Source organism: Papio anubis, chromosome 8, assembly GCF_008728515.1.
Source record: "Papio anubis isolate 15944 chromosome 8, Panubis1.0, whole genome shotgun sequence".
In the NCBI taxonomy this organism is placed as follows: Eukaryota; Metazoa; Chordata; class Mammalia; order Primates; family Cercopithecidae; genus Papio; species Papio anubis.
This window is the reverse complement of record NC_044983.1, coordinates 7,798,220-7,823,459: the sequence shown is the minus strand read 5'-3', so window position 1 is coordinate 7,823,459 and position 25,240 is coordinate 7,798,220. Positions and strand designations below refer to the sequence as shown.

The window sequence follows — 25,240 nt, the reverse complement described above, 5'->3', positions numbered from 1 at the left end:
AGGGGAGCACTGCCCTGCTCACACCCTGACTGCAGACTTCTAGCCCAGGCTCTGTTGTTTAAAGCCACCCAGTTCCTGCTCTGAAATACTTTGTGATAGTAGTCCTGGGAGAAAACTCACACAGTGAGCTAATGTCCTGCTCCACCTGAGGCCCTTTCTGAGATGGAAAGCCTGAAGTCTGAGGTCCTTCTCCACTGCAACCCAATAAAAGGGATCCCATCGCACCTGGGTTACTAACAGAGGCGGGAGATTGCCGCAGCACAGAAAGCAGAGTGCAGGGCCTAGTGACCGGGTGGGAGCCAGGCCTTCCAAACTCCAGGCAGAAGAGGCAAGAAACCACCCCATGGAGAAACAGCTTATCTTAATGAACACTATTAAGGGTAAAATTACTGAAAACTGGCTACAAATATGCATTCCGGTCAAACTAGTCATTTTGCGCGCTCAACAACAAATCGGTCTACTCCAGAGAATCAGCTCCGGATGGACCTGCAGCAACCTCAAGGATCAATCATAGTGAGAAACTTCAAAAACTACAAATGGGTCAAAAAACATAAAGTATTAAAAATGAATTATCTCATTAGTCTTATGTGACTTTGGTCATCAAGCGGCGATGAAAGAGCACCACCTGAATTCCAACCAGAAAGAACTTTTCGTACATGCACATCAAGGTTCAAAATAAAGGACACATATGTGTATATATATACACGTATATATACACAGAAAGTTTCTAATTTTACATATGGTAGATAATGTTGACTTTATATATAACTCACAAAAGCAATCACAAAGCACTTAGCTGCTAAAATATCAAGTGAACTCTTCTTGCCTTTTTTCTTTTTTTTAGAGACAGGGTCTCACTCAGGCACCCAGGCTGGAGGGTAGAGTGCAGTGGCACAATCACAGCTCACTGCAGCCTCGATCTCCTAAGCTCAAATAATCTTCCCGCCTCAGCCTCCCGAGTAGCTGGGACTACAGGCATACACATACATACACACACACACACACACACACATATACACACATATATATATTTTTTTTTTGAGAGATAGGGTTTCCCATGTTACCAGGCTGGTCTCAAACTCTCAGCCTTAAGCAATCCTCTCCCAACAGCCTCCCAAAGTGCTGGTATTACAAGTGTGAGCCATCGCACCCAGCCCTCTTCTTTCAATTCATTTTCTGATTGGTTTTGGTTCTGTCTGAGCACTAAAGGAGTACAGTCACCCAAAAAGAACAAGCATCTAGCTAGAAGACCCATTGCAAGGTGGACGGCTGTCACACACGTAGCTTCCTTTAGGTAACTGTTAACTGACAATTTTCTAGAGGGTAATACTAGACTTTAGCTACCACACATAAAAGACAGATTAAAATAAACCTCTACATACTTTCAGTCCGCCTAACATTTCAAAGGCAAGAGATTAAAACCACCATCTGAGCCACCAGTCCCTGGGGAATGGCACAAGCAAACCCTCCAGGTTGGCTGAGGCTGTTCTCAAGGTACTGTCAGAATTAAATATTTCCCTGATATGTGTGTGTATGTGTGCACATGTACATTTGCTTATAGTTACATAATATGGTCTTGTTTCTCCTCCCTCAAAACACTAGTTTTTCAGTCCCACCCTTCATCGGAAGCCCATCTCAAGTTTCATCAGGGGACTCCTCCACCTTCCAAAGTCTTCACCAACCATCATTCAGTTGCTCTTGGCCCGACTGTCTGGTGTCAACACTGTAGGACTTTCATGCTGTGTTTGTTCATTCAGAAAGATAATGCTCTCCACTATATACAAATTACTTTGCAGGAAACAAAGATGAATCAATACAGAGCCTACCTTAAATGAGTTTACCAACGGAGAAAACAGATTATAAACAGGATTTTTTTTTAAAGTAGCCAGGCAGGCTGGCTCATGCCAGTAATCTCAGTACTTTGGGAGGCCGAGGTAGGGGAATTGCTCAAGCCCAGGAGTTCAAGATCAGCCTGGGCAACACGGCAAGACCCCATCTCTATAAAAAATAAAAATAGCTGGGCATGGTGGCACACACCTCCCAGCTATTTGGGAGGCTGAGGTGGGAGAACTGTTTGAGCCTGGGAGGTTGAGGTTGCAGTGAGCTATGAGAAGCACCACTGCACTCCGGCATGGGCGACAGAGCGAGACCCTGTCTCAAAAAAAATTAAAAATTAAAATAATAAAAGTATTAATTAACAAAAGTGCTTTGTCTGGGAAAGTTCAAAGTCAAACGTGATTATCTGGATGGAATGATCAGAACTAGCTTTCACAGAAGAGGTAACAAGAGAGCATAAAGAATGGCTGGAACCTGAACTAAGAACAGGGGAAAGGACTATCCAGCTCAGGTTTCTTAACCATGGCACAAGGAATGTTTGGACTAAAAAATCCTTTGTGGTGAGGGCCTCCCCTTGTATAGTAAGTTTAGTACCACCCTTGGCCTCTACCAACTAAGCCAGTAGCACCCCTCCAGCTGTGACAACCAGTCTCTAGACATGCCATATACCCTGCAAGGGTGGGGGAAGCAAAATCATCCCTGTTTGAGAACAAGTAAAGGAAACAGCACATGCAAAAGCATGGAGACAAACAGTACAGGGCAGGAAAATGATTTGGTTGAAATACAAAGGTGTCATGACTGGGACCGGCACAGTGGCTCATACCTGCAATCCCAGCGCTTTGCAAGGCCAAGGTGGGAGGACTGCTTGAGCCCAGGAGTTCAAGCCCAGCCTGGGCAACACAGCAAGACCCCATCTCCACAGGGGGGAAAAAAAATACAAAACTACAAAAATTAGCCAGCTGTGGTGGCCTGCACCTGTAGCCCCAGCTTCTCGGGAGGCTGAGGCAGAAGGAGCACGTCAGCCCAGGAGTTCAAGGCTGCAGCGCGTTATGATCGTGTTACTGCACTACAGCCTGAGCGACTGAACAAGACCTTGTGTCTAAAATATAAAAATAATAAAATGCTGTAACAATTCGCTATGAAAGTCAGGGCTAAAACACAATAATGACACACAGGGTTAGAAGTCTTCTGGAACCACAACACTTCATACGTTTCGTTTCAAAGTTTCGGATGTATTCTATGAAGAGGAACCAAAAAAGGTCTCTGACCTGAGAGTAACAAGTGCACTAAGACTGGTTGATAATGTTTGGAAAGGATGGGAAATGCTGGTTAATGTCCGTCTTTGGTGAGGGGATTTTAAAGGGTTGTTGTTTAGTTAAACAATTTATACTCAGTATTTTCATCATCAACTGAAGAGTGGTGAACGTTTTTCAGTCAAAAGCTTACATATGTATGATATTTCATAATGAAATTTTTTTTTAAAAACTTATATAAACATTTTTAGATTTCTTTGGTGCTAGACAATGTTTTGACTTTTAGACAGACTGTATTTCAGATGACATGCTTGCCTAATTTTATTCTTGAATATGGATAGCCTTTTTATACAAGCATATATCAACCTATAACTAGATTACAAAGTGACTATAGTTTTCTCCTGGTTCCACTCACAATGAGAACAATTATTTAATAGGCACGTTTGTAACGCTTTAACATTGTTAGGTCTTTATTTGGAGAATTTATTCATACTTTGAACACGTAAGCAAGGCTTGTTTTGTACATTTAAATATGTGGAAAGAGGAATAGATAAGTTATACAAAGGAGGAAAATTTGGCAAGGAAGAACCTCATCAATGCCAAGTCAAATCTTCAACACTGTGGGCCAGGTAGAAAAAGCTGTTAATACCTAACGTTCAGCAAATACTTACTATATGCATCAAGCACTATTCTGAGACTTGGCATGTGTTAATTCTTAACTCAAAACAACCCTATGACATAGTATCTTCTTCCACAAAGCTGTTCCTGATTTATTTATTTATTTATTTATTTAATTTTTGAGACAGGGTCTGGTTCTGTTGCCCAGGCTGGAGTGTAGTGGCGAGATCTCAGCTCCCTGCAACCTCCGCCTTCCAGGCTCAAGTCACCCTCCCATCTCAGTCTCAGTCTCACCATGTTGCCCAGGCTGGTCTTGAACTCCCAGACTCAAGTGATCCGCCCGCTTCCCAAAGTGCTGGGATTACAGGCATGAGCCACCATGCCCAGTTTGTTCCTAATCTTTCTAACCAAAATAAACACTATTTACAGTATAGGGTTTTAGAGTCAACACCTTGCCCAAGTTAACTGGTCCGTGGCAGGGCTAAGGACTTGGGCTCCAAAAGGGAGGACCAGGCTGTTGCCCTTGCTATAAGGTGGCGGTGAGCCCCTACGACGACAGGTGACATCCTAGGAAGGGGAGTTTGAAAGAGCACTCTTCTGACTTAAAATACCACACAGGTCCTATATTGGAATAATTTCAGGCTTAATGGCACTGGGGTTGTCTTGTTAAACCCTGTCATTACAGGCATCACTGTGGCGCATTAACACCAGGACTAACTTTTTACCTGGTCATGGTCACACTGTGCTGCAGAAGTGCGAGTAGTCAGTTTTAAAGTACTTTTAGGTGACATCTGAGACCGGTCCTCAGCTGGTCAGTGTGGCCAGGACACTGATAAGAGGCATACCTTGAGCTCAGATGGGTCAGCTGTGTGGATATATTAGCCGTGGTTTTGTTTTGTAAGTTGGGCAACAGTCCCGGGTGAGGAAGAGAAAAAGATTTTGTTTGTTCGTTCATTTGTTTGTGTGTTTCAAGTTGTAGTAGGGCTAGGAAGAAATAAAAATATCTAGAGTATTTGTAAAAAATGTTTTAATTCTGAAAAGTATACACAACAAAATTTACCATCTTAACCATTTTCAAGTGTACAGTTCAGTGGCATTAAATACACTCACACTGCATCAACAGTCATTTCTGTAACTTTTTATCTTGTAAAACTGGAACTTTGCACCATATTAACAGTAACTCCACATCTCCCCTCGCCCCAGCCCCTGGCAGCCCCCTTTCTACTCTCTGTCTCTATGAACTTGACTCCTCTAGGGCCCTTTTGTAAGTGGAATCACATACTGTTTGTCCTTTTGTGGCAGGCTTATTTCACTTTGCAGAATGTACTCCAGGTTCATCCATGTTGCAGCATGTGTCAGAATTGCCTTCCTTTTTGAAGCTGAAATATTCCTTTGTACGCATCTCATATCCATTTTGTTTATTCACTCGTGTTGACGAAGGCTTAGGTGCTTCCGCTTTTGGTTACTGTGAATAGTGCTGTTATGAACGTGGCTGTACAAATATCTCCTTGAGAACCTCCTTTCAATTCTTTTGGATATATACACCCAGAATTACAATTGCTGGATCATGGGGTAATTCCATGTTTCATTTTTTGAGGAATCACCATATTGCTTTCCACAGCAGCTGCCCCATTCCACACTCCTATCATCAGTGCACAAGGGTTCCAATTTCTCCACATACCTGTCAGCACTTGTTATCTTGTGTTTTTGTTTGTTTGTTTTTAGAGACAAGGTCTTGCTCTGCCACCCACACTGGAGTGAAGTGGCACATAACTGCAGCTTCAAAGTCCTGGGCTCAAGTGATTCTCTTCCTTAGCCTCTCGAGTAGATGGGACTACAGGCATGCACCATTACACCTGGCTAGTTTTTTGTTGTTTTTTTTTTTTTTAACTTTTTGAAGACATAGGGTCCCACCATACTGGGCCCGAGCTGGTCTTAAACTCCTGGACTCAAGTGATCCCCCCACCTCAGCAATCCAAAGTGCTGGGATTACAAGTATGAATCAGCACACCTGGCTTATTTTCCAGATTTTTAAAAATTATTTAAGATTACACCTGTGCTAGTCAAAATAAACTACAATGTGAGGTTAACCAATTCATTTTTTATTTGGTCTTGAAAACAGGTCCTAAGACCTATGCTATTACTATTACTATAAGGCCCCTAAGTATGGTTTTTGGAGAGTCTGGCCAAGTGGGCTCATGAAGTGGAAAGGCTCAGGAAGAAGGGTTTAAACACAGTATAAGGATTATAACATTTGCAGTAGTATGAACTTTTGGAAGCAATGTACATAATAGTGTTTATCTGGAGCATGCTCAGACATGGTTTTATACAACGCCAACAAGTCAAGACTGTCTGTAGTCTGGACAGTAATATCCCCTGGCTACAACAGATGATTCCAGTGTAAGGGCAAGACTCAGCCGGCACCAGATAATATAAGCAAATATAATGAAAAGTGCTAAAACTCTATTAATAAGATCAGCTAGACAAAAAAATTATCGCATACATAGTGTATATTTGACCTCTACCACCATACAGAGTCTGTTAAAGGTTTCAGAGTATAGTTTTATTCTAATTATAATTTGCACTTTAATCTCTCAAGTACAATAGTCTGAGAAGATAATAATTACTTATTAGCCACACAGGTCACAGATTTTGGCTTTTTAAGAAGAAACAAGAGCCCTCATGCAGACCCTGGTACAGTCTCAACTGGTGGAGATACTATGGAAAGGAACTTTTAAATTATTAAATAGCCTCTAAATACATACATATATATATACACATACAGACACACATATATACATACATACATATACACACACACATATTTATATTATTTCATTTATTAGTAACTTAATTTTCAAAAGTCAATTAAGAATGTCAGAAAATGTAACCTAACACTTGGAACTAACTAAACAGGTATTTTAAGATAGCTGACTGTTAGAAACTTCAGTGCTAGAATGGTAGATTTCTGTTTTTTAAATATTTTATGGTTTTCTATAAGAACTTACAAAACATACTGACCTGTTTTGACGAAAACATTTCTGGTTTGGTTTTACATTTAAGTCATATTTAGATATTTAACACTTTTATAAGGATTTTTATAACTTTTTTCCATTTTTGTAGATACAGGGATTCACCATGTTGTCTAGGCTGGTCTCAAACACCTGGGCTCATGCAATCAACCTGCCTCAGCCTCCCAAAGTGCTGGGAATACAGGCGTGAGCCACGATGCCCAGCCTCAATAAGGAATTTTTAGATCATTTGAATCCATCCCCAGGGGTTACTAACACACAAACCAAATAGAATTCCGTATATTTTAGTATACAGCACATCTTCAAATAACATCGTTTCATTGACCGTCATTTAGTTACACAGTTGATAAGAAAAATCCATTCCCAAACCAGGCCACTGTCTGGTGGGTTTTCTCCAGGTACTCGGGTTTCCTCCTGGACAAAGCTGAGCATGTTAAGTTTATTAATGCATTTACCTGGGTCCAGTCTAAGGACATAAGTGGGGGTGTGAGTGTGCCCCATGATGGGATGGCACCCTGTCCAGGGTTGGTGCCCACCTTGTGCCCTGAGCTCCTAGGATAGGCTCTGGCCACCTGTGACCAGGTGCAATAAGTGGGTAAATAATTACCTCACGTTGTATTAATCTTTCTTAAATGTAGGTATGGCTCACATTTATTTCAATGTTTAATGCCTGAAGTGTTTTGGTCTTTACTTAAAAGTTTGGTGGTGTTTTTCTGACCAGAAATATGCCATAGAAACTTAACTTGTGCTTGCATCAATTAGCCTATGGGAAAACTGGCTTCCATATACATAGTTTCACTTAAAATTGCAGTTCCTAAGAACGCACTGATGACGTTGAAGATTTACTGTATAGGCTTTTAGAGTAAATTTCTAAATGTAGGTATAATTTTGCACATTTTTTAGGTATCTATTTGGTGGTCTATATATTCAACAGATGAGAACAAGTAGTCACTTTTGGGGATAGTTTCCTGGGAGATGGCACCCAATAAAGTCTCCAACGATGGGACAAGATTTTGTGAGAGCACACAAGCTGTGCTCACAAACCAAGATCCCAATCTTTCCTCAACCAGATGAAGTTTTCTTTAAGACCTGAAACATTGATGAGTCTTGGGCACAGGGCTGTAATACTTTTCATTGAGTCCATGAAGGCCATTTTTACCTCAATGAAACCTCATCTAAAGAAAAATTATTTAAAACTCCAGTTGTATTGTTTCAAGATAGTTTAGTATATTTAGTATGGCTCACTCTTCATTAAACTTCACAAGTATTTTTAAAAGCTAATTTAAATAGTTACCTGTTTGAGCTGATCAACGGAAACAGGGCTCAGGCTATTTCTGTATGACCCTCAGACTAAGAATGATTTTTATATTTTTTAAGGGGACTGTGCACCAGAGGCCTTCTGTGGCTACACATCTTAAAATACTTCTTTACAGAGAAAGCTTGCCAACTCCCGAATCAAAACAGAAATCAAAGTTTTAAAGGGAAATTGTCTCTTGTACTCTGCAATACCATTTCTTTTATATATACACACACATAGACACATTCATGGCCCCCATCCCCTTCCCACTTTAATCTGGAGGGTACCTGATATACACAGAATTCTTTGAGTCTCTATCCACCAAAATGCAGGCTCCTTCTCCTGTGACGTGAAGGTGTTGCCCAGCCACCCTTGATCTAGGTATGGTCCACGGCTAGTTCTTCACAATGGCACATGAGTGGAAGTGATGTGTTTCACTTCACCTCAAACCAGGGCTTTTTTTTTTTTTTTTTTTTTTGAGAGAGAGAGAGAGTCTTGCTCTGTCACCCAGGCTGCAGTGGCACAATCATAGCCCCCTGCAGCCTCAACCTCCTGAGCTCAAGTAGTCTTCCTATCTCAGCCTCCCAACTAGCTGGGAACCGCAGGTGTGCCACACCACATCCAGCTCATCTATTTTTAATTTTTGTAGAGACAGGGTCTGCCTACATTGCCCAGGCTGGTCTCAAACTCCTGGGCTCAAGTGATCCTCCCACCTTGGCCTTCCAAAATGATGAGATTACAGGCATGAGACACCACGCTTGGCCCAAGCTAGAGTTTTTAAGAAGCAGTTATACTTTCTCCATAGTTTCTTTCCTTTCTCTGACTGAATGCTGAGGTGTTGAGTCCTGAGGATGTCAAAGCCACCACCAGCCATTCCACCCCATGATAAACAATACTGTTCCATTGTGTTCAGTCACTGACATTTTTGTTATTATAGCTATTGAGAACACAGGTTGTAATAATCATTAACACACACATTGTGGATTTACTGCCTCTCATATTTAACTAACTTCTACTTAATTTGGAAGTTCTCCCAATCACCCTTCAAAAAGAAAGAGAAAAAAACCATGAAAACAGATTGTTTATACTGCAGAAAGCAGTCTGTTTATTCTACCCATCAGTCTTTTCCTTGACAACTGGCTACTGCTGCTCTTTTTTTGTTTACTGTCTGCTCAAATGATTTATTTAAAACCTCACTATAACCACATTTCAAATGAACCAAAACGTAAAACCATTCCTGCTTCACATGTGTTGTTCAAATGCCGATGCTGCATTGAGAAATTATAGCATCCCACCCAGTAGCTGGGTTTCAGAGGCAGAATGTGAAAGTGGACAAAAATAGCTCCACTTCAGTTCTTTATTGTAGACAAGGGCCAACAAAACATAAGAAAGGTAAGAAATGTCACTTAACCTTGAAACACTCTAGGATATCTCCCAAACAAGAACTTCCCAAAGCAACTGAAACTTGACATTCTCAAAAGCTGCATCTTGACACCATCGCTGATTCAAAAACATGTCAGAACTGCCACAACACAAGTCTCTGGGATGTGGATTCCTTCCCACATGACTGGCAAAATGGGAATGACAACAGTATCATGCAAAAGGAGTGTTGGTTCAGGAGCCATTCTTCCCAGCATGTTAATGTTTTGAAGCTATTGAGGGCCAAGATTTTTTCACAAATAATGAGAAAGACTTAGAAAAAAGAAAAAAAAGAAAAAAAATAACCCTAAGAAAAATCAATTGTATCAAACCACCTTCCTTTTGTGCAAGTAGTGGGCATGAGGGTGGCTGGTTTAGTCACCTCAGTATCTACTGGGCTCTCCATTACCCAGTGATAGTGTGGGGCACATGAAGGCTACACTCTGAAGCAGAGCTTTAATTCTGGTGAAACTGGCCTCCATAATAAACTAACATCTCCAAGAATGAAGCTAAAACCCGGGATAAACATGTCCCAGGATAAAATAAGGCCTACAATCAGTTGGGTGTAATGCTGAGTGCAAGTGTCAAGGAAGAGTTAAGCCTCCCTGTATTTTTACCTCAATTGTCATTGCTTTTGTTAAAATTCCACTTAAAAAGTTACATAGTTTTAAGTAGTCTGGCCTTAATTCTATTTTTTTCCTATAGCCCTGTTATTTTTAGTGTATGATTTTGCAGAATGAGAGGTTTTTCAGGAATGTGTATATCACATTACAGCAGATATGAGCCCATCGCAAACTGAGATAGTGAGCTGAAATGCCAAGCAATAAGCAAAAAGAAACACTCCAACCTCATCAGGCCCCATCCAAAATCAGGTAACACGCCTGACACATATCACATTTAATCATAAAGGCCTGCTGGGGTACACATTGACTCTTCCCACATTACATCTCAGAAACTACCTAAAAATTATTACGCAGATCCTATCAAATAGTGGACACCCCAAACACAGTCCACAAATGCTACAAACACATTCAAATTCTCTGTTTTTCCAAACTCATCACGTGATTGTCTCTAACTTCAGCTTCGTTTTGACAACTTTTGTTTAATCTGCAAACTGAGTAATGAGTCCTTTATTGTAGTTTATCTTTCCTTCCAACCCACAGCCATATATACCATCACCCTCCAGGCGCAACCAAAACCACTTGATTGCTGAACTTTGAACACAGAATTCCTTTATTGGAAGACACCATCTTTTCCTTCAGTTTTCTTCATCTTTGAAGGCAAAATGGCATCTTTTAAATGTACAGTGTAGGGTGATTTATAACTCTTCAGTTGACTACTCAAAAGCTGCTTTCCTTATGACCAAACAAAATGACAGATTTGGAGTTCTGCTCATTTTGATGCAGAATCATAATGAGCAGAGCATCTAACCCTCCCTGCCCTGTGCAAGTCCACAGACCCCAGGCCCCACCTCTGCCAGCCCAGCCTCTCCTAGGATTTCTGGCACTGAGCTTCTCTGTTACAAGGTTCTCGGATTTTCTCACCATTCCCATGTACGTTTAAATACTGGTAATCTAGGCCAGGCGCTGCACCTCAAGCCTGTAATCCCAGCACTTTGGAAGGCCGAGACGGGCGGATCACAAGGTCAGGAGATCGAGACCATCCTGGCTAACACGGTGAAACCTCGTCTCTACTAAAAAATACAAAAAAAATTAGCCAGGCGTGGTGGCGGGCACCTGTAGTCCCAGCTACTCGGGAGGCTGAGGCAGGAGAATGGCGTAAACCCGGGAGGCGGAGCTTGCAGTGAGCTGAGATCCGGCCACTGCACTCCAGCCTGGATGACAGAGACTCTGTCTCAAAAAAAAAAAAAAAAAAAAACCACACAAAAACTGGTAATCATCAGAATCACCTGCGGACCTTCTTTTATCCATTCCGCCCCTCTAAATCTAAAATGCCTAGTGCTAAAAAGTTGATCAAAAAAAAAAAAAAACAAATTCCCAAGTCATTCTAACATATGCTCCTTCTCCTTGATAACTAACTCGTAGATATTGATAGAAATCAGCCTGCACAACTTTGCTTCTCATCCCTGTGTACTGCTTAGGAAACTTTCTGAAAACCTAGATTTTTTAAATATATAGATTCTTGGGCCCATCCCAGATCTCTTATGGTAGATTCCAAATATCTGGTTCCTCAAGTGATTCCAATGCACAGTCAAGGTTTGAAAACAGCTGCTTTGGACGGGTACAGTGGCTCACACCTGTAATCCCAGCACTTTGGGAGGCTGAGGAGGGCAGATCACCTGAGGTCAGCAGTTTGAGACCAGCCTGACCAACAAGGTGAAACCTTGTCTGCTAAAAGTACAAAAATTAGCCAGGCATGGTGGCTCATGTCTGTAATCCCAGCTACTTGGGAGGCCGAGGCAGAAGAATCACTTGAACCCAGGAGGCAGAGGTTGCAGTGAGCCGAGACTGCGCCATTGCACTCCAGCCTGGGCAACAAGAGTGAAACTGTCACACAAAAAGAAAAGAGAAGAGAAGAGAAGAGGGGAGGGGAGGGGAGGGGAGCTTCCTTATAACCTCGAGATACAACTGCTGTTCTCAATGTTTCCAACAGGTCAAGAGAGAACCAACATATTTGAGTGCAATATTTACATGGGACCTGTGGGGTATGCCAAACCTACATATTCCTTTCTGTAATGCGGAAGTCACAGGGTCAAAAGGTGCACCTACCCTGAGAAGGAGAATGAAGTACTGAAAACTATGTCCTAAGACACAGACCCAGAGGTATTAATATTACTCAGCTGTTTGATCCATCAGCAGTTACAGTCAACTACAAGAGTTACAAGCCTACCCCAAGCTCTGCAGAGTTTAATATTAATACATTAGACTAGACATCAGAGGTCTCAAAGAACCTCAGCTTATATACCAAGAGGCCCCAGGGGTTGAAGAATATCATTCCTCCATCTTCAATAAGCCAGACAACAACGTCCCAGAGAAAAGCAAACTAATTCTGTCCCGCCCACAGCTTGGTGGGCTCTGGCTTCAAAAGTTGCCTCCACCAGTGCCATAGGTTACTTAATCACTTTAAGCCCACTTCTTCGTCTATAAAATGGGCACAAAATGCTTGTGAAAATTAAGTGAGACAATGTATATAAAAACAGAATATCCAATATAGTTTTCTTTCCTCCTTAAAATTTCTCTATGCCTCCTCTACTCTGCTTGAATTTTTGTCATACATTCTAACACACTAGCAGGGCTCACCTCAAGTTTACTGCAAGCATCACACACACGTCCTCTCCAACAACTAAACTAGGACATAGGGGGCCTTAGGGGGCACTTTATTTATCTTAGTTTCTCTAAAATGAACATGAAGCTTAAACTCATTAACTGTTGACTGGCAACCCATTCAACAGACCTGATAACTCAGCTCCTAGTTCTATTAATATGACAGCAGTGGCTATCAAACCTTAAAGGTTAGAATTACCAGGAAGCCTGTTTAAAATACACATCCCCACCACCGACAACTACTTAATAATTGATTCCAGCAAGGATTCTCAACAGACACCAAAACCATAAGGTAAAGGGTTTTAGACACTGACACTTTGCTAACATATGACTCCCCAGTTACCTACCGATAGCAAAAGGAAAAACTACCTTTATATAAAGAAATCTGGCAGTCGCAACCTTAACCAAGGGATAAAACTTATCATCACTAATAGTGGGACAAAACAGGTATGGGGCACCTACTGATATGATGCAAATATGAAGAAAGCAGTACTTCTGACAAAAATTTGTGCCTGAATGTAATTCAGCTCCTAGACGCAACTTCAAGTTTACTAGACATACAGAGTGCAAATGACACCTGGAAGAAACACTCAGGCAACGCAAAATATGAGCAGACAAGAGAACTGGACTGGACCCTGGAAAAAAGTCAAGGTCATAAGAAAAAAAAAAGGAGAGGGACTCTTCTAAAGAAACAGCAATGTAATTCATAAATTTTTACTAAGTCCCTGTTTGAAGGGGAGAAAAAAACCACAAATAAATTTGCTGGGGACAAAAACTAGGTAAATCTGAGTACAAAGCAGCTATTAGATGATTTTACAGAATTAAGGAAAATTATGGAAATACTGTTAATTTTCTCAGATGCAATGATACTGTAGCTTTGTAGAATTATTCTAAATATTTCATATTTGAGGTGAAGTATTTAGAGGTGCAACATCAGGATAGGATATGTGTTAAATACACACACATACATACATACATATATATATATATATATATATATATATATATATTTTGAGACGGAGTCTCACTCCATTGCCCAGGCTGGAGTGCAGTGGCGTGATCTTGGCTCACTTCAATCTCCGCATCCCAGGTTCACATCATTCTCCTGCCTCAGCCTCCCAAGTAGCTGGGACTACAGGCACCCGCCACCACACCCAGCTAATGTTTTATATTTTTTTAGTAGAGACGGGGTTTCACCATGTTAGCCAGGATGGTCTCGATCTCCTGACCTCGTGATCCACCCACCTCAGCCTCCCAAGGTGCTGGGATTACAGGCATGAGCCACCACACCCGGCCAAATATATCTATATCAACAACTGGCCAAGCATAGCGACTCACGCTTATAATCCCAGCACTTTGGGAGGACAAGGCAGGAGGACTGATCGAGGCCAACAGTTCAAAACCAGCCTGGGCAATATAGCAAGACCCCCATCTCTGAAAAACAAAAAAATTTTTTTTTTTTTTTTTTGAGATGGAGTCTCGCTCTGTCACTGAGGCTGGAGTGCAATGGCACAATCTCAGCTCACTGCAACCTCCGCCTCCCGGATTCAAGTGATTCTGCTGCCTCAGCCTCCTGAGTAGCTGGGACTACAGGCACATGCCACCACACCTGGCTAATTTTTGTATTTTTAGTAGAGACATCATGTTAGCCAGGATGGTCTCGATCTCCTGACCTCGTGATGCGTTTGCCTCAGCCTCCCAAGCTGCTGGGGTTACAGGCGTGAGCCACCGTATCTGGCCTACAAAAATCTTTTTAAACGAGCAAGGCGTGGTGGCACACACCTCAAGCCCCAGCTACTCAGGAGGCAGACGCAAGGGAATTGCTTGAGCCTAGAAGTTCAAGGCTGCAGGGAGTTATGCTCACGCCACTACACTCCAGCCTGGGCAACAGAGTGAGAATCTTGTTTCTTTAAAAAAAAAAAAAATTACTGAAGCCAGGTGAATGGTAACAGGTATTCATTATACTGCTCTATTTCCCTGTGTGCTTAAAAGCTTCAATAATAAAAATTGAGCAAAAATACACATTCCCTGACCCAACTCCCTGAGGCTCTGATCCTGAAGTCTGTAGTAAGGCCTGGAAACTGCATGTTAATGGCCCCGTGCACTCTCCTAACACAGGAGTCTCTGCCACACTTGAAGAAACACAGCTGAAGTGAGAAAGCCAGGCGCCTGCCCTCTGGAGGGGCCTGAGTTCTGGATTGCCCTGCCTGCTCGACTTTACTGGCAAGCTTCCCAAGCTACGGGTTTGGCGTCTTCCTCAAATCTGCTGCCTTTCCTCATTTGTTCAGTGTATTTAAGATGGAAAGAAAAGGAAGCATCACGGTGATACGAATGTTTTAGCTCACCGACCCATGAGTGAAAGCGTCTGGCCAGGGCAAGCTGTAATTATCAACCCTACCTTTCCTCCAAGAGGGTTGTGAAGAAAACAGTATGTAGCTCTCTGTGAACCGAATATTCTAATTTCTTCCTAGAAATGAATGATGAGCACAGTCCATGCTCTAAATCAATGACCAAGATAAAACAGATATTGCTTCCTCATTTAAACTAAGAAGACGAAAACACTCCATTCAAAACAAAAATTATTTTTAAAACCACTTGTTTAACATTCCAAGGTAAAAGAGATCAATGAGAAGAAATTTTTTGTTAGCAATCTGTAAAATACCATAGGGTGCAGTAGTATGTTTTGAGCTATATTAAAATATGCAATATACCAAGATCTATCCACATTAGAAATACAGAAATGAAAACTCTAATGTTGAAATTTTATGTAGAACTATATTGTCACTGTAACAATATCCACTGAATTCTCTAAGCAAATTCCATCTTTCCTAAAAATTCGACTAGTGCCAAAAAAGAACTTATACCTTAATCTAAAAAAAAAAAAAAAAATTCACTTAACAGAATTATTTCCTAAAAGAGCTGAAGTGACATGATAGTATCACTAAAAAAAAAAAATTGTTTTACAAACACTAACTTTTCAAAGTTAAAGAACACATCTCAAACAACAAATTACAGTAGGTAATTTTAAGGTTCTGACCCCCCACAAAAGAAATTAACCTTGGTAAACAATTCAGAAAAACCTCCAAAATACATGGCTTAAACAGATATGCATATATTGCTTTAGCTTAATCTACCAGTAAAAATTTAAAACAGATGACAAAAAAAGACTACTGAAAAATATAGTTTAATTTTAGCTGAAATTGCAAATTCACAAAATTAGCTGATAAAGTCAGCACAAGTTTCTCAGTAAGTTTAGTCTGCCATAAATTTTGACATTAACTAATGAGATCTACAAAATGTCCCTATAGGTAGGTAAGTGACTCAAAATGAGAATTTGTTTAGTAAGTCGGAACCATCCATGGCAGGACTTAGAACTCTCTACTCCAAATCAGCACCTAGGAGACATATACACTTGCTTTAAAAATAGTTTAATTGATCGAACCAGACTAAAATTCCCTCTTTAAAGCTATTTTCAAAGCACAAATACCTGTAGCATAATGAACTTTTTTACATTGAAGAGACATTAAAGATCAATCCATTTAACTCCTTGTTTGATAAATATGAAGAAACTGAGGCCAGTGGTTGTAACTTGCAGAGTGACAAACCTGACTTCTTACCTCCAACAGTCATTCCCTTCATACCAGGCTATGTCCTGGGCTTTTCTTGAATATCTCCAATAGTGGTAAGCAGTGGATTGTCTTTAGGCAATTAGTCAAAAGTCACTGAACTTGTTAAATGAGAGTATATTTTCATAAATTTTTTTAAAAGTTTTACTTTTTAAAAGTCAAATAAGAAATCCAGAATTTCCGATGAGAAGAAACTAGATGAACAGCACATCATGGGGAGTAAACTAAAATTTTAACCACAAACTTATTTGCAGACAGCTCGCTGTAAAGCAAATCATCCCGGGGTGAAAATGGCAACATCGGAGACACAGCTTCTTTTTGCATCCCACAGAATCTTTCCAACATTGCAGAATCTACCTACTGCATAAGCCTGACTAGGCAACTGACCTTATGAGTAAGTCTATAGTCAAATGATGTTGAAGACAGAAATGAACAACTTGTGACTTCTAGTAGGCACCTGCCTGCCAGATTTCAGGAGCTCTGGCCTTCTTACAGTACAGATTTTGATACTTCATTTCTGGATCCTTCTGGAAATACTATGCTGCATCACCAGTTGCAATTTCGCTCCAAAGCATGCCATTTTTTCATCCCCTTCCCTTGAGGATTTACCACAAATGTCAAGTTTTTAGGGTTACTGTTCACTCAAAAACAAGAAATAAATCTTCAGAGATGTTCGCTTCTTATTCATTCTCCCACAGGAAGTATCTATGTCTCAATTTAACCCACTTACCCTCACAGCTAAGCATGTATTTCTGGATTTTTCAGATGGGAGGAGGAAGGGAAGAAACCAGGAGAGGCAACTTCATGTGGTTAAATCTGCTCCTCCTTTTCCTTGATGGTACCAAAGGGTCTTGCCCACTGCAACATTATAAAAAATAATCATCCTAGTGTTTTTACAGTTTAACACTTTATGTTTACGCCTTTCATTCTTTTAGCACTTCTGTTTACCTAAGGTAGAGATTCATTTTTTTTTTTCCAACTGGATATTCGATTGCTATCATTTGTTAAATAATTCTTTTTCCATCCACTGATTAGCAATGCCACCTTTACTATGTACTAAATTCTCACAAACATATCAATATATGTATAGACTCTTCATTCTCCTTTGAACTATCTGCTTAATTTCTCTGCACATTGGTCTAATTATTGACACATTATAGCACATCTACTTCCTGATCGGGTAAGCCTCAACATTCTTCAAAGTTTTTTGACTACTCAAACTCATTTATACTTTTCTCAGATCAATTTTACCCAACTTTCCCCTCAGAAAAACCCCACTGAGTTTCTTTTTTTTTTTTTTTTGAGACAGAGTCTCGCTCTGTCGCCCAGGCTGGAGTACAGTGGCGCAAACTCAGCTCACTGCAAGCTCTGCCTCCCAGGTTCACATCATTCTCCTGCCTCAGCCTCCTCAGTAGCTGGGACTACAGGCACCCGCCATCACACTCAGCTAATTATTTTTGTATTTTTTAGTAGGGACGGGGTTTCACCATGTTAGCCAGGATGGTCTCGATCTCCTGACCTCATGATCCGCCTGCCTCGGCCTCCCACTGAGCTTCTTTTTAACCAGAATTCCATTAAGCTTACGGATAAAATTTAAAAAAAAAAAAAAATGCTATTTTTACAATGAGATTCCCACCCATTAATAAGCATATAAAACTCATTCTCTCTCTACTCACACACCCACACACCCCACAAATACAAGTATACAATCTATTAATGTGTCTGTGATGGTACCCTGGCCCCACACAGATGAATTTCCTTATTTGTACGTATCTAAATATTGAATATTACCATTCTTAAACCACAAAATCTTAGCATTAGAGGGACATTACAGATCACTTATCCCAACACCACTCATAATCCCAGTTATGTTTCCTCAAGCCTATTTAACAGATTCGTTTCAGATATAAACAGAATTATTACACCTTTCACACGCAACATAAACATTATTTGTATCTCACAAAAGGCAAAGAGAAGTGGGTTACATTTACTGAAGACTGTTTTGAATTTGCGAATTCTTTCAGAATGAGATTAATACTTGAGCTCAAAAAACAAAACAAAACAAAAACAGAAAACACAGAGTACCATTACACTAGGGCATCCCTTTGAGTAGCCCTTGAGACCCTCGTGCTCCCAAGGTAAAGTCGTTCGTTACGGTGTTATCCGGGGGCCAAACTTAATGGTACCAGATCATTTCTTTCCCAATTCTGCCATCATATTTATTAAGAACACAAATCTAACATTCCTCTCCAAATGGAATAAGCCTGAAATCCAGTTCTAAAGTGTTTCTCAAGCGTGGGGTTCCCACATGATCACCTGTGGGTCTTCTAAAACTACGACTTCTTAGGTCCTCCCCGGGGAGTCTTCTTCAGCAGGTCCAGCAGTGCCTCGGCTTTTCTATTGAAGGGCTGCAACAGATTCTCTTCTCAGCCAGAACTAAGAACCACTATTCTAAAATATTCAACATGAACAAAGACCCATAATAGACTAAGTATCCCTACACAGAGGAGCAGAGAGGAGGGCAGGGGAGTGATTAAAAAAATAATAAAGCGTCTTCACCAGCCCAGCAACATTCACTGCTGATTGTGTAGAGAGCTGCATATCCAAATTGCACCAGTCTCAAATCAGAAAACAACGCTAAAACAGAGCTGTAGACTGCTCAGCTGGATGGTGCCATTATAAAATGCAAAATGCCTTTTCCTTTTTACTCCCCTGAAGGCAACCCTCTACCACATCCCATCTCACAAGATAAAGAACCACTGACCATCCTCTTAAATATGGCAAGTCGTATAAAGAAGTAAATTCCTTTTACTCTGAAATAGAAGGGTGCAAACACACACATAAAACTACATTCATTAAATGGGAGATTAATGATGTGGCCATGACATTTTGGTCAAATAACTGTTGCTTCTTGACTGAAGAGAACTGACAATGCACTAAGCAACCTCTAAAAGTAACACAAAAGCAGAGAAAGGACAATAGCTCAAGGGAAAACTTGCACACATCAATGCAATAAGCGAACTAAATCACACTGTTCCTAAAGCCAAACCCTCCAAGAAAATGCTCTCTATTAACAACACATTGTACAAAAGTGAAGCCCAATGTGACTCATGCTCCTGGAATACGTGATTCATATGCCTGTTATCCCCACGAAAAGCACCTGAAAAATAAAGCACATCAAGCTATACAGAGGTTGTTACATGTTTAGTAATTAGTGGGAGTAAGGCATGCATGAAAAAGACCTTAATCACACACTAGTGCTCTGCAAAGCAGGTTCACCGGGCCACATCATTCTACAGACAACCATTCTTCCATGCTCCAATTTCAGCCCAGCCAAAAATACTTCCTTACATTCTATAAAGTCATTTGATAAAAGACGTCAAGTATTTGCCATCTTGACAGCAATGGCAAGATGCACAGAAGTGCCCCATCTTAATATCGAGGGAAACTAAATTTTATTAAATAGGTGTTGTGCTTTGTCCAAGCTATAACCAAATAATTTTACATTTTAAAAAATCTGGAGAGACAAGTATTCATGGTTTAATGGAATCAGTTTTGACAATGTACAACTTCACTGACATCTTTTCTTAGAGATGCAGCCCAAACCAAATGATAGAAATATTAGATCTTAACCTTTATGTCATGTGACCATAAGAGACAGCAAAGTTTCAACAGCAAATATGATTAAGGAAACAACTATAAACCCAAAAGATCTTCAATAAAAATAGAGATGATGTATGTTCATACACATTGACAAGCAATTGTTTGCCAAAAGATTAAAACAAGAATTCCTCTAAAGCTTTTACATATGAATGATTTCAACACAAACAACATGGCTAGCAGGTATTAAAGCAGCAGACCTTGCTCCTGCAGTATTTCAAACAAAACCATCTAAATGGGAAAAAAATTTTTTTTTTATAAAATCCTTCCTCAGTAAATACTGCTTTTGAAGTATAGCTATGTTAGAAGAAACAACTTACCAAAATTAGCATGTCTTTTAATAACTTAACTTTGGGAAATATTTAGAGATATACTCTAATCTTGAAAAAAGATGTAAAAAAAACTAGACAGTAAAGTCACAGGCACTTTATATCACTGCAGATGAAAGTTAAGATCAGAAAAAAAATACTACCCCACATACAACTAAAAAAGCTAAACTGACATTTTAAATGTACTTTTCAGTTTGCCCTAAAATCTGGACTTCCACTTTGCCCAGAAACAATTAACGTTTAGGTGAATGGAGGTGGGATTTTATTCTACTCCAATTTCATTCTGTCTCAAAGCTTAACTACTAATAAGTGTCCAGGACAGATTCCACTAGAAACAGTTCTCTCAGGAATTCTAACTTGACACCAACATTTTTATTGCCCACACTTAGAAGTTTACCTCATGGAGATAGTTGACTTCCGCTTGTTCAGCAGAAGCCGACCAGTACATGCTACTAAATTCTACTGGCATGTTAAAATCTCTCTTCCCCATACTTTTTGTCCCTCCCCAGCTTCATTCCTGGCATCTTAACAATCAGAAACCACCACCCTCCCCCGCCCAAAAACAAAAAAAAGGTATCTCCAATACCAAACACACTACCTTTGATTCGGTATGACTTTGAGTGTGTGGGTGATTGGGAATTTAGATCTCAAATTTAAAACATATTTCAGAATTTTATTTGACCCCAAGCTATGCTTACAACAGCCAAAAGTTAATCAGCACTTTTCCTATTTTTATTCTCTCACTTCTTATAAACTTATCAGCAGGAAACAAATTATCTGCAGACAAATGCAGCTAGAGAAAAAGCTGTTTGGTTCAGCCTAGAAAGGCCAGTAAACAACTCTGGGTGGTGCAGGGCCTAGGGAACCACCCTCACTTCCCCTAGCCTGAATTTGCATGTAAACCCAGCAGGACAAAGTTCTTGCATCTACTCTCGTGATTTGACTTAATTCAACCCCATGCTTTCCGAAATGTTTTTATTTAAATAAATTCCGCAAAGAGATCTGGACAAACCATTAAAAAGACAGCAGATTTTATTTCAGCTAACCTGGGTATATCTGTTACCTGAACTACTAAGTGCCTAAAATCTCCTACTAAGCTAGGAGTCAGGGCAGCCTAGGCAAAATGTCTTCTCATAGAAGCCATGCACTTGAAGAGCTTGCCCGCGTGTAATTTATCTTCAGTAAGATTTTTTTCTCTTGCAAATGCTTTCACCTGCAACTCACTGTTTCCAGAATACACACAAGCTAATTTAAGAAAGAAGGCACAGATGTACCCAGGTGTGAATGGGTTCATTTCCTCAGTTTAGCCAGGGAGGCAGTCAGTGAAGAAGGCGCCTGGCTGAAAGAACACCTGCAAGTGGTTTGTGAGGGACTGAACTGGCACACGGGAAATTTACAAAAGGAGAAAGGGCCGCAAAGCCAAGCTTGGGTCTTGTGTAAATATAAATCACTTACGCACTGGCCTGGCTACCAAAAACATCGTTCCCCCAGAATATGTATCCAGGTGGCTAATTGGTTTTCTGGAGGTGAGAGTTAACACCAAACGCTCGCGCCCATCACATTTTATTCCATTTTTACCTGTCACTAAGAAAAGGACACGTCTAATCCAGTAAACCAAAAAAAAAAAAAAAAAAAAAAAAGTCTTTTTTCCTTTCGGGAGAGCAGCGGTTTGGAGTCATTCACAGGGGCTGGGAGTGCGGGAGGGGGAAGGGGCGTGGAATCCAGGAGTGCTCGCAGGCGGCAGCGAGGGTTTTTCCACAGGGCCCCACGCAGGCCACTGCAGAGGGAGAACGGGGGAAGAGGGAAGGATGTCTCACCCGGGAACAAACCCGAGTGCAGCGGCTGGAGGAGGGAAGGCTTCCCCGGGCCGCGAGGTGGGGTGCAGCCCAGGGCGCCTGCAGCTGGTTACCTCGGGAGGCAGGGAAAAGAGGCGCCCGGGAACGGAGGTCTGCAGAGGAGACGGGGAGGGCGGGCTGAGGCAGGGACCCTGCCGAGTGCGAAGCGGGGATGAGGACGGGCCAACAGCAGGTCTCGGACTCCCCGGGCCAAAGGCGTGGCCAGGGATCCAGATCAAACGCTGGTCTTTTGGAGACGCCAGGGGCGGCACGCGGCCGGTCCCTCCTTCGAGCCCCCCGCGCTGGGCCCGTCCGAGGGGCCGCCCCACGAAGCACCGGGAGGGCAGAGGGGCTCCGCAGGGCCGGCCCGCCCCCACCCCGCAGTGCTCTTACCTCCACACCTGCCCCATCTGCAGCAGGTGGATGACCGACTGCCAGATCCACACGGAGAGGCGGCACAGGCGCTGCGCCCCCGGCGTGGCCGAGACCGCCGCGCCGTAGGCGGCCCCCATCATGGGGGGGCCCCGGCTGCTGAGCCCCTCCACGGCGCCCAGCCCGCCGCCCGTGTAGTCCTGCACGAACCAGCGGAAGCTCAGGCTCTGCACCAGCAGCGACGGCACCAGCACGAAGAAGAGGGTCAGCCCGAAGTAGCCGTAGTCCCCCTTGCGGTAGTAGTCGAGGGCCAGCCACAGGTCGGTGCCCACGTCCCCGAAGAACACCAGCAGCGCCAGCACGATCCACAGGCAGTCGAGCCACGGCCGCTCCACCTGCGGCGGCGGCGGCTCTGGCCGCGCGGCCGAGGGCGTCGGGGGTTGGCGGTCGGCGCCGGGGGCCGCGGGAGGCTGCAGCGGCTGGTCCCCCCCGTCGGCGGCGGCGCTGCGGCGCGGCTTCTTGCCCAGGAGGGAGCGCAGGCAGGCGGAGCGGCAGCCCCAGTAGCACGAGGAGGTGTTGCAGCAGTGGCAGATGTGCAGCGAGCTGCTCTCGCCGGGCTCGCTGCCGTCGCCGCCGCCGCCGCAGCCGCCTCCCCCGGGCTCCCCGTCCTCCTCGCCGCCACTGCCCACCGCCTCGTCCAGGTTGTGCAGCTGAGCGAAGCCCACCCCCACGCCACCGCCATCGGATTTCGCCGCCATCTTGACTCTCTTCCCAGCTCCGGAGGTTGGGGGGGAGGGACGGCGGGGGGGGAAGAAGGCAGGGAACGGGGAGGGGGGGAAACGAATGGAGAGGAAGGGGGGCGGGGAGGAAGCGGGGGAGCAAACGAACGAGGGGGGAGTGGGCCAGGGAACCCCCTCCGCTTCCGGGTAGTTGGCGTCACTTCCGGGCGAGCCCCCCAATCGCACGGCGCCCGCAGCTCCCCAGCCCTACCCTCCCGGCCAAGATGGCCGCCCTCCTGTGCCTCAGCTGCTGGGCGGGGGACCGGGGGGTTCTCCCCGCCAGGGCTCCCCTTCCCCTCTTCCGTTGACCCCGAAACCCATCAGGTTGACCCCTCGGCGTTTCAGAATCCGGCTGGGCCGAGTGAGGCGGTCCAAAGTGATCCCTGGAGGGGGCAGTGCCAGACGTTTTGGGGTCCCCTTCCTCAGCGTCGCAGCTCACAGCTTTCCTCCTGGAGAAACGCCCCCTAACACCCTCCTGGCTGCTGGTGGAGGGGCGGGACCTTTGAGGGAAGGGGCGGAGCTAGTGCAAAGCAGGTGATTACGTGTCACTTCCGGGAGATGGGATGACCTCATTGTGTAGTTAGACAACACCCCCAATCAAAATGTCTGTGTCTCACCTCTTTGGCTGTTTGTTTTCTTTTAAATTTCTCTTTTATTCTTCTCTTATTTTGAGGGTCTTTAAAAATTACATAAGTCAGATTTTCACAAGCAAGTTATTGATTCTCACTTCCATTTAGACACCTCTCCTCTTTTACCTCTGTTGACCTCCTGATTTTTCTGTCACTGACAACTTTACCATGTTTTGTAATAAAGTTTCCATCATTCCCTTAAGAAAACTTCAGGCAAAATTCAACTGGAAATCAGCCTGGTTGTGTCTTACATGTTGGAGCAAGGAATTGTGACCTTGAATGTTTTTTCTGCCCTATGGAAATATATTCTACCAACTTTTTTTTTAATATGCAATTTTTTAATTCTGTGATCTTAACTTGGAAAATGCAGAACTAGCCAGGTCTTAACCTGTATCAATTATTTGTTCAGGTTATTTAAATGTGTAAGGAGTGCCTTTTAGAATTTTTTTGGTGCTAAGGCGCTGTGGGTAAACATAGCTTTAAATGAGGAAAAAATATTATCAGTGTGCTATATCATTAAAGTAGGTGCAGGATACACTACTTAAACTTAGCTAACAAATTACAAAAGTGAAACAGCACCGAATGGATTTGAATTACAATGATCTTCCAGTGAAAGTATTTTTGAAGCCAGATAGCCAAAATAGGGCAAGATACATGGTTACAGTTGTTCCTGATCAGATGAAATGAACATTTTGAAGTTAAAAAAAAGAATGAGGGGGAAAAAGTCCCTGGATTTTCTGCTTGACCTCCCTAGATTTTTGAACTCATTTTTGTGATTCTGTCTACTTCTCCCTTCAATAAAGTCTTCTAATAATGCCAATAACTGTCTTTAGAATGTTAAGAGTACAAATTAGGTAATATTTGTATGGCTGGAGGTTCTATGGAAGAAAGGTGCCTTTGACAACTTCAATAGTTACTTTGATACTATTGAATACTATGGCACCTATGAATTTTGGGAGTGGCAGGGTAGATGGGGATACTACATTTTAGGACACAGCTTTTCATGAGTATACATGCCAGTATAAAATCTCTGAAGACTTTAGAAAAAGTACTAATAGTGAATTTTTACTCCCACATATTGGGAAGAAGGGAGTGATTCCAAAATCAACTTTTAGAAACAAGCCATATAACTGTATCCATGTATTTCATGCTATGATTGAAGCCTCATACTCCCTATGGTAGTAAAACGTAAGGCCAGCAGGTAAAGATTATTTCTGCATATAGATGGGATTCTGTTTCTTTGCTGAATTTGAATGAATAACACTTTACAT

General features: G+C 42.4%; 1 protein-coding gene and 1 long non-coding RNA gene across 2 annotated transcripts in view; both read right to left on the bottom strand.

The window, feature by feature from the left end:
- Positions 1-17,709, bottom strand: part of LOC101015839 — a 79,615-nt gene extending 61,906 nt beyond the window's left edge. Inside the window, exon 1 of the long non-coding RNA XR_650362.4 lies at positions 16,357-17,709. This is a non-coding gene — a long non-coding RNA (uncharacterized LOC101015839). The remainder of the gene's footprint in view (positions 1-16,356) is intronic.
- Positions 1-23,831, bottom strand: part of XKR6 (XK related 6) — a 295,851-nt gene extending 272,020 nt beyond the window's left edge. The window contains exon 1 of the mRNA XM_009212509.3: positions 22,583-23,831. Coding sequence (XP_009210773.2) covers positions 22,583-23,319 — 737 coding nt within the window. The 5' untranslated portion in view covers positions 23,320-23,831. The remainder of the gene's footprint in view (positions 1-22,582) is intronic.
- Between the last annotated feature and the right edge of the window lie 1,409 nt (positions 23,832-25,240).